We start from the raw sequence: 9434 nt of genomic DNA, 5'->3' as shown, positions 1-9434 counted from the left end.
CATAATCTTGATGTGATTGGCCTAACTGTAACATGGCTTAAGCCTGATGAATTTACTGTGTTAAACCATATCCCCCGTGCATCCCGCAAAGGCGGAGGTGTTGCTAACATTTACGATAGCAAATTTCAATTTACAACAAAAAAAATGACGTTTTCGTCTTTTGAGCTTCTAGTCATGAAATCTATGCAGCCTACTCAATCACTTTTTATAGCTACTGTTTACAGGCCTCCTGGGCCATATACAGCGTTCCTCATTGAGTTCCCTGAATTCCTATCGGACCTTGTTGTCATGGCAGATAATATTCAAATTTTTTGTGACTTTAATATTCACATGGAAAAGTCCACAGACCCACTTCAAAAGGCTTTCGGAGCCATCATCAACTCAGCGGGTTTTGTCTCTGGACCTACTCACTGTCACAGTCATACTCTGGACCTAGTTTTGTCCCATGGAATAAATGTTGTGGATCTTAATGTTTTTCCTCACAATCCTGGACTATCAGATCACCATTTTATTACGTTTGCAATTGCAACAAATAATCTGCTCAGACCCCAACCAAGGAGCATGAAAAGTCGTGCTATAAATTCACAGACAACACAAAGATTGCTTGATGCTCTTTCAGACTCCCTCTGCCTACCCAAGGACGTCAGCGGACAAAAATCTGTTAACCACCTAACTGAGGAACTCAATTTAACCTTGTGCAATACCCTAGATGCAGTTGCACCCCTAAAAAATAAAAACATTTCTCATAAGAAACTAGCTCCCTGGTATACAGAAAATACCCGAGCTCTGAAGCAAGCTTCCAGAAAATTGGAACGGAAATGGCGCCACACCAAACTGGAAGTCTTCCGACTAGCTTGGAAAGACAGTACCGTGGAGTATCGAAGAGCCCTTACTGCTGCTCGATCATCCTATTTTTCCAACTTAATTGAGGAAAATGAGAACAATCCGAAATTCCTTTTTGATACTGTCGCAAAGCTAACTAAAAAGCAGCATTCCTCAAGTGAGGATGGCTTTCACTTCAGCAGTAATAAATTCATGAACTTCTTTGAAGGAAAGATCATGATTATTAGAAAGCAAATTACGGACTCTGCTGCACAACTCTGCCAGGACCTAGGATCAAGAGAGACACTCAAGTGTTTTAGTACTATATCTCCTGACACAATTATGAAAATAATCATGGCCTCTAAACCTTCAAGCTGCATACTGCAAGCTGCATACTGGACCCTATTCCAACTAAACTACTGAAAGAGCTGCTTCCTGTGCTTGGCCCTCCTATGTTGAACATAATAAATGGCTGTCTATCCACCGGATGTGTTCCAAACTCACTAAAAGTGGCAGTAATAAAGCCTCTCTTGAAAAAGCCAAACCTTGACCCAGAAAATATAAAAAACTATCAGCCTATATCGAATCTTCCATTCCTCTCAAAAAATTTAGAAAAGGCTGTTGCGCAGCAAGTCACTGCCTTCCTGAAGACAAACAATGTATACGAAATGCTTCAGTCTCGTTTTAGACCCCATCATAGCACTGAGTCTGCACTTGTGAAGGTGGTAAATTACCTTTTAATGACATCAGACCGAGGCTCTGCATCTGTCCTTGTGCTCCTAGACCTTAGTTCTGCTTTTGATACCATCGATCACCACATTCTTTTGGAGAGATTGGAAACCCAAATTGACAGATCTAATCTGTCGGAAAGATAGCAGTTTGTCTCTTCGAATCGGTGTTCCTCAAGGTTCCGTTTTAGGACCACTATTGTTTTCACTATATATTTTACCTCTTGGGGATGTAATTCAAAAACATAATGTTAACTTTCACTGCTATGTCGATGACACACAGCTGTACATTTCAATGAAACATGGTGAAGCCCCAAAATTTCCCTCACTAGATGCATGTGTTTCAGACATAAGGAAGTGGATGGCTGCAAACTTTATACTTTTAAACTCGGACAAAACAGAGATGCTTGTTCTAGGTCCCAAGAAACAAAGAGATATTCTGTTGATTCCGACAATTAATCTTAATGGTTGTACAAACGTCTCAAATAAAACTGTGAAGGACCTTGGCGTTACTCTGGACCCTGATATCTCTTTTGACGAACATATCAAGACTTTCTGTCCAAAAATGATGCAGAAAAATTTGATGATGCAGAAAAATGCTTTTGTTACTTCTAGGTTAGACTACTGCAATGCTCTACTTTCCGGCTACCCGGATAAAGCACTAAATAAACTTCAGTTAGTGCTAAATACGGCTGCTAGAATCCTGACTAGAACCAAAAAAATGTATCATATTACTCTAGTGCTAGCCTCCCTACACTGGCTTCCTGTCAAGTCAAGGGCTGATTTCAAGGTTTTACTGCTAACATGCAAAGCATTACATGGGCTTGCTCCTACCTATCTCTCTGATTTGATCCTGCCGTACATACCTACACGTACGCTACGGTCACAAGATGCAGGCCTCCTAATTGTCACTAGAATTTCTAAGCAAACAGCTGGAGGCAGGGCTTTCTCCTATAGAGCTCCATTTTTATGGAATGGTCTGCCTACCCATGTGAGAGACGAAAAACTCGGTCTCAACCTTTAAATCTTTGCTGAAGACTCATCTCTTCAGTGGGTCATATGATTGAGTGTAGGTCAAAGGCTCTCGAACAACGAACCGCCCTTGCTGTCTCTGCCTGGCCGGTTCCCCTCTTTCCACTGGGATTCTCTGCCTCTAACCCTATTACAGGGGCTGAGTCACTGGCTTATTGGTGCTCTTTCATGCCGTCCCTAGGAGAGGTGCGTCACTTGAGTGGGTTGAGTCACTGATGTGATCTTCCTGTCTGGGTTGGCTTCCCCTCTTGGGTTGTGCCGTGGCGGAGATCTTTGTGGGCTATACTCGGCCTTGTCTCAGGATGGTAAGTTGGTGGTTGAAGATATCCCTCTAGTGGTGTGGGGGCTGTGCTTTGGCAAAGTGGGTGGGGTTATATCCTTCCTGTTTGGCTCTGTCCGAGGGGTATCATCGGATGAGGCCACAGTGTCTCCTGACCCCTCCTGTCTCAGCCTCCAGTATTTGTGCTGCAGTAGTTTATGTGTCAGGGGGCTAGGATCAGTTTGTTATATCTGGAGTACTTCTCCTGTCTTATCTGATGTCGGAGGACCTGAGCCTTAGGACCATGCCTCAGGACTACCTGGCATGATGACTCCTTGCTGTCCCCAGTCCACCTGGCCATGCTGCTGCTTCAGTTTCAACTGTTCTGCCTGCGGCTATGGAATCCTGAACTGTTCACCGGACGTGCTACCTGTCCCGGACCTATTATTTGACCATGCTGGTCATTTATGAACATTTGAACATCTTGGCCATGTTCTGTTATAATCTCCACCCGGCACAGCCAGAAGAGGACTGGCCACCCCACATAGCCTGGTTCCTCTCTAGGTTTCTTCCTAGGTTTTGGCCTTTCTAGGGAGTTTTTCCTAGCCACCGTGCTTCTACACCTGCATTGCTTGCTGTTTGGGGTTTTAGGCTGGGTTTCTGTACAGCACTTTGAGACATCAGCTGATGTACAAGCACTATATAAATACATTTGATTTGATTTGATTTTTGAGCGTGGCTGAGGTGCACCCAGGAGAAATCTCCGAAACCAGATTGCATAGGGAGAAGAAACGGTCGGTGATCTGTTTGTTAACTTGGCTTTCGAAGACTTCAGAAAGGCAGGGCAGGATTGATTTAACATTGATTAAGAATAGGCTATGTATCTTGTATAAAATATGCACAGCACGTTCAATAATGCATTCAATCACTGTTCTGCGTCAATTTGTTAATCTTAGCATTAGCCTTGTCGGACTTGGACTAATTGATTTATCTTGATTGTAAATCTGTTTAATACATTTAGGGAAATAGGTCATATCTTTGTTCACTTCCGTTTAAAATTCTTGGGTAAAAAGTGACTTTTAGTCTACACAGTTCGAATACTAATATCACTTTTAAGATGGTCTAATTATTACAGGGCTAATCCATTAATTTGTGTCCGATAGTTAGCTGTTGATGTTAATAGCCACGATAAATAATTTGGAGCGTTATAATGATCCTTAATCAATACAGTGATTCCGCACTGTGTGGCAGTCAGTCAGTTACTCAGTCATTCAGTTAGTTTGTCAGTCAGCCAGTCGCACTTGCCTTCAGGCAGTAGCCAATGTGAAAGAATGCAGAAAGGGGTGGAGTTGTTCGTTGTGAGATTTTACTTTTTCAAAAGCTCGCCAGTAGATATCACTTACTCTGCCTGAAGACAGAGAGAGAAGAGCACACTGTGACTTCGTTTGAACTGCACCATTATAAATCAATTGGCCTACAGTTACTTCGCGTTTCCATTAGATACGAGCTTTCTGTATAGTGGTGTATATATCGAATGGAGAGCACTTAACCGATTTGGCTGAACTTCGGATCTCCTGTTCTCATCTGCTCATCCACTGACGGTTGGTTCCTCTGTTCTCAGTGGAAAGCTCGCTGCGGACTCGCGCCTGGTTTAGGGACCGCGTGAGAATTGGTGAAACGCTCGAGAGAGAGACTTGCACCCGGTCAGGCTGAGTGAACAGGGGAGTTGTCCCGGGTCTCCCGCGCGTATGGAGGGAGACGTAATGGACAAGCTGGATAGCATGGCTGCGGTGTGTGACTTCGATCCCATTGCGGGAAAAATCCCGGCAACCAAAGTGGAGATCACAGTGTCATGCAGGTAAACTCACTGAGCCAGCTGATTACTCTGTCTCTCTCACAGACTTTGGATAGGTCCATTGCGCTTTGGAAAATACGGGGCAGGGCACTGCAGTTCCGCGTTCAGGAGAGTTGATAGGCTATATTTCATTGTAATGATGCAATTCATTGACAATTACAGTTAGATGGGTTATTCAATGAGTATTGTAACGGTCTGACATTTCATCAAGAAGCCTCTAGTTTGCTTTTCTGATGCGCAAGGAGGACAGCGGTTGGCTATAGAAACCTGCTTTCTGTGTTGTGGTTAATGTGGAAATGTCATGTCTAACTTTTTGAATCGATTTTCCTAATATTATGTTAAAAGGGTAGGGACTACTTGGGGTGGGTGCTTAAATCCTCTTCCCCAAGCTCTTGCTGCGCAACGTTTCCATCCTGTGAATAAAACGGTCTTGTGCCACAGTTGATATTGAGTTTGTTGGCGCGGGGGTAGAAGTTCCTTTGATCAATGCTTTGGTGCCTGCAGTGAAATGTAGAGGATGAATAGCCTACATGTAGCCGAGTCTTTCCCCCAACCAGTGACGATCACTGTGCCGCACGATAATGTTGTGGATTGGATCGGGGTGGGGTTCTTGGAAGGACAATAGAGCCGTCAAGCCGATAACATTTGACCAGGTTCATTGTAAAAGTATGGGCTACTGTACCCTAATTCGACTGTTCCTGTATTGGTTTCAGTCGTCAATTTCCATTAAGAGGTCAGGGAAGTGGAACATAAACAGATGATCAAACAAAGCCTGTTAACATGTTTCTTCGTGTCTCTTTGAGTCCATCTGAAGATGACACTCAAATCTGATACAATGGTTCTACTGCTAATGTGAAGTCTGGTGATTGGTGCTACTGGAGCAGTTTTGTACTCTATCTCCCTTGCTCTCTATCTCCCTCCTTTCTCTCGCTACCTTTCACTCTCTATCTCCCTCCTTTCCCTCTCTATCTCTCTTGTTCTCTATCTCCCTCCTTTCTCTCACTTTTTCTCATTCTCTATCTCCCTCCTTCCTTTCTCTCTCTATCACTCCCTCTCACTCTGAATCTCCCTCCTTTCTCTCTCTCTCACTCTCTATCTCACTCTCTCCCTTCCTCCTTTCTCTCGCTATCTCCCTACATTCTCTCTCTATCTCTCTTACTCTCTATCTCCCTCCCTCCTTTTTTCTCTCTCTATCCACACCTCTCTCTCTCCCTCTGACAGAGGCCATCACATCCATGTTGTGTTGGCTATTCCTCGTTGTAACTTAAAGGACACAGCCTGCAGTTTTCTCAAGGCTGCCAGTTAATGTGTTTTTCACAGAGCTATCAGAAATTAATATGATGTCATCGGACCTGAAGGAGGAGAGAGATTGATCAGAGGCTTTGCTTTGATGCTGCTTATGGTCTGTTCCCTTGGAGCTGCTTACACACGCACACCCACACCCACCGAAACCCACACACATACACCCACCCACCCACACCCACCCACCCACATACACACACCCACCCACACCCACACACCCACACACCGACACCCACACAGATACACACACCCACACCCACCCACACCCACCCACACACCGACACTCACACACATACACACACCCACACGCACACCCACACACCGACACCCACACAGATACACACACCCACACCCACCCACACATCGACATACACACACCCACACGCACGCACGCACGCACACCCACACACCCACCCACACACCCACCCACCCACCCACCCACCCACACACACACACACACACCCACACCCCCACCCACCCACACAGACACCCACCCACCCACACCCCCACCCCCACCCCCACCCACACCCACACCCCCACCGACACCCACACAGATACACACACCCACACCCACCCACACCCACCCACACACCGACACTCACACACATACACACACCCACACGCACACCCACACACCGACACCCACACAGATACACACACCCACACCCACCCACACCCACCCACACATCGACATACACACACCCACACGCACGCACGCACACCCACACACCCACCCACCCACCCACCCACACACACACCCACACCCCCACCCACCCACACAGACACCCACCCACCCACCCACCCACACCCCCACCCCCACCCACACCCCCACCCACACCCACCCACCCACACACACACCCACCCACACCCACACCCCCACCCACCCACACAGACACCCACCCACCCACCCACCCACACCCCCACCCCCACCCACACCCCCACCCACACCCACCCACCCACACACACACCCACACACACCCCCACCCCCACCCCCACCCACACCCACCCACCCACACACACACACACTCACCCACCCACACACACAGACACCCACCCACCCACCCACCCACACCCCCACCCACACACACACACACTCACCCACCCACCCACACCCCCACCCACACACACACACACTCACCCACCCACACACACACACACTCACCCACCCACACACACACTCACCCACCCACCCACACACACACTCACCCACCCACACACACACACAGACACCCACCCACCCACACAGACACCCACCCACCCACCCACACAGACACCCACCCACCCACACAGACACCCACCCACCCACACACATACACACTTAGGAATAACAACTTTCTATTAACTAGATGAAATTGATATGGCTGTTTAGTACAACATCAATCATATACAAATATACAAAAATAACCAAACATGCCAAACTATCAAGCGCCCTCATATATTCTTCTCCAAGAAGTGCAATTAATTGGTCATTGACGTTTCACCACACACTCCTAAATTGGCAAAATAACTGCCATCCTAAATATCTGAACTCAGAATAAATGCCATCATAAATATCTGAACTCAGAATAAATGCCATCATAAATATCTGAACTCAGAATAAATGCCATCATAAATATCTGTCAAGGCTCAGGTGAAGACCCAGATACAGACAGTTTTGAAGTAACAAAAGTTTATTACAAAAACAGGGGGGCAGGAAAATGACAGGGTCAGGTCAAGCAGAGGTCAGTAATCCAGGGTGGTGTGAAAAGGTACAGAACGGCAGGCAGGCTCAGGGTCAGGGCAGGCAGAATGGTCAAAACTGGGGCAACTAGAAAACAGGAAAAACATCAACTAACTGGCAACAGACAAACAGAGAACACAGGTATAAATACACTGTGGATGATGGGTAAGATCAGTGACACTTGGAGGGGGGTAGAGACGAGCACAATGACAGGTGAAACAGATCAGGGTGTGACAATATCTGAATAACTGTCATCATAAATATCTGAGCACAGAATAATTGCCATCATAAATATCTGAAATTACATCAACTCAGCAAAAAAAGAAACGTCCTCTCACTGTCAACTGCGTTTAATTTCAGCAAACTTAACATGTGTAAATATTTGCATGAACATAACAAGATTCAACAACTGAGACATAAACTGAACAAGTTCCAACATGTGACTAACAGAAATGGAATAATGTGTTCCTGAACAAAGGGAGGGGGGTCAAAATCTAAAGTAACAGTCAGTATCTGGCGTGGCCACCAGCTGCATTAAGTACTGCAGTGCATCTCCTCCTCATGGACTGCACCAGATTTGACAGTTCTTGCTGTGAGATGTTACCCACTCTTCCACCAAGGCACCTTCAAGTCCCCAGACATTTCTGGGGTGAATGGCCCTAGCCCCCACCCTCCGATCCAACAGGTCCCAGATGTGCTCAATGGAATTGAGATCAGGGCTCCTCGCTGGCCATGGCAGAACACTGACATTCCTGCTTGCAGGAAATCATGCACAGAATGAGCAGTATGGCTGGTGGCATTGTCATGCTGGAGGGTCATGTCAGGATGAGCCTGCAGGAAGGGTACCACATGAAGGAGGAGTATGTCTTCCCTGTAACACACAGCGTTGAGATTGCCTGGAATGACAACAAGCTCAGTCCAATGATGCTGTGACACACCGCCCCAGACCGCCCAGACCATGACAGACCCCGATCCCGCTCCAGAGTACAGGCCTCGGTGGAACGCTCATTCTTTCAGCTGTCTGTCCTGTCTCCCTGTAGCGCTGTCTTAGGCATCTCACAGTATGTACATTGCATTTATTGCCCTAGCCACATCTGCAGTCCTCATGCCTCCTTGCAGCATGCCTAAGGCACATTCACACAGATGAGTAGGCAGGGACCCTGGGCATCTTTCTTTTGGTGTTTTTCAGAGTCAGTAGAAAGGCCTCTTTAGTGTCCTAAGTTTTCATAACTGTGACCTTATTTGCCTACCGTCTGTAAGCTGTTAGTGTCTTAACGACCGTTCCACAGGTGCATGTTCATTAATTGTTTATGGTTCATTGAACAAGCATGGGAAGCAGTGTTTAAACCCTTTACAATCAAGATCTGTGAAGTTATTTGGATTTTTACGAATTATCTTTGAAAGACAGTGTCCTGAAAAAGGGACGTTTCTTTTTTTCCCTGAGTTTACAAGATCAGTGGTAGAGACCTGGAGTTGAATAGAAAACTCTTCTGACTGACTAGCTGACTGGCTGACTGGCTGGCTCTCTGGCTGACTGGCTGGCTAAATGGCTGACTGACTGGCTAAATGGCTGGCTAAATGGCTGACTGACTGGCTAAATGGCTGGCTGGCTAGCTGACTGGCTGACTAAATGGCTGACTGACTGGCTAGCTGACTGACTGGCTAGCTAAGTGGCTGGCTGGCTAAATGGCTGACTGACTGGCTGGCTGACTGGCT

At 46.6% G+C, this 9434-nt stretch overlaps 1 protein-coding gene across 2 annotated transcripts in view; it reads left to right on the top strand.

The window, feature by feature from the left end:
• The first annotated feature begins 4242 nt into the window (after positions 1–4242).
• The window catches only part of LOC109869099 (copine-5-like), a 173829-nt gene continuing 168637 nt past the window's right edge, over positions 4243–9434 (top strand). Inside the window, exon 1 of one of the 2 annotated variants that reach the window (XM_031804051.1) lies at positions 4243–4699. In XM_031804051.1, coding sequence (XP_031659911.1) covers positions 4590–4699 — 110 coding nt within the window. In that variant the 5' untranslated portion in view covers positions 4243–4589. The remainder of the gene's footprint in view (positions 4700–9434) is intronic. The other variant, XM_031804050.1, reaches the window with a different exon arrangement.

The sequence above is a fragment of the Oncorhynchus kisutch genome, linkage group LG24 (assembly GCF_002021735.2).
Source record: "Oncorhynchus kisutch isolate 150728-3 linkage group LG24, Okis_V2, whole genome shotgun sequence".
NCBI classification, from domain to species: Eukaryota; Metazoa; Chordata; class Actinopteri; order Salmoniformes; family Salmonidae; genus Oncorhynchus; species Oncorhynchus kisutch.
Note: the sequence above shows the minus strand (reverse complement) of the source record. Positions and strands in the feature narration are given on the sequence as shown.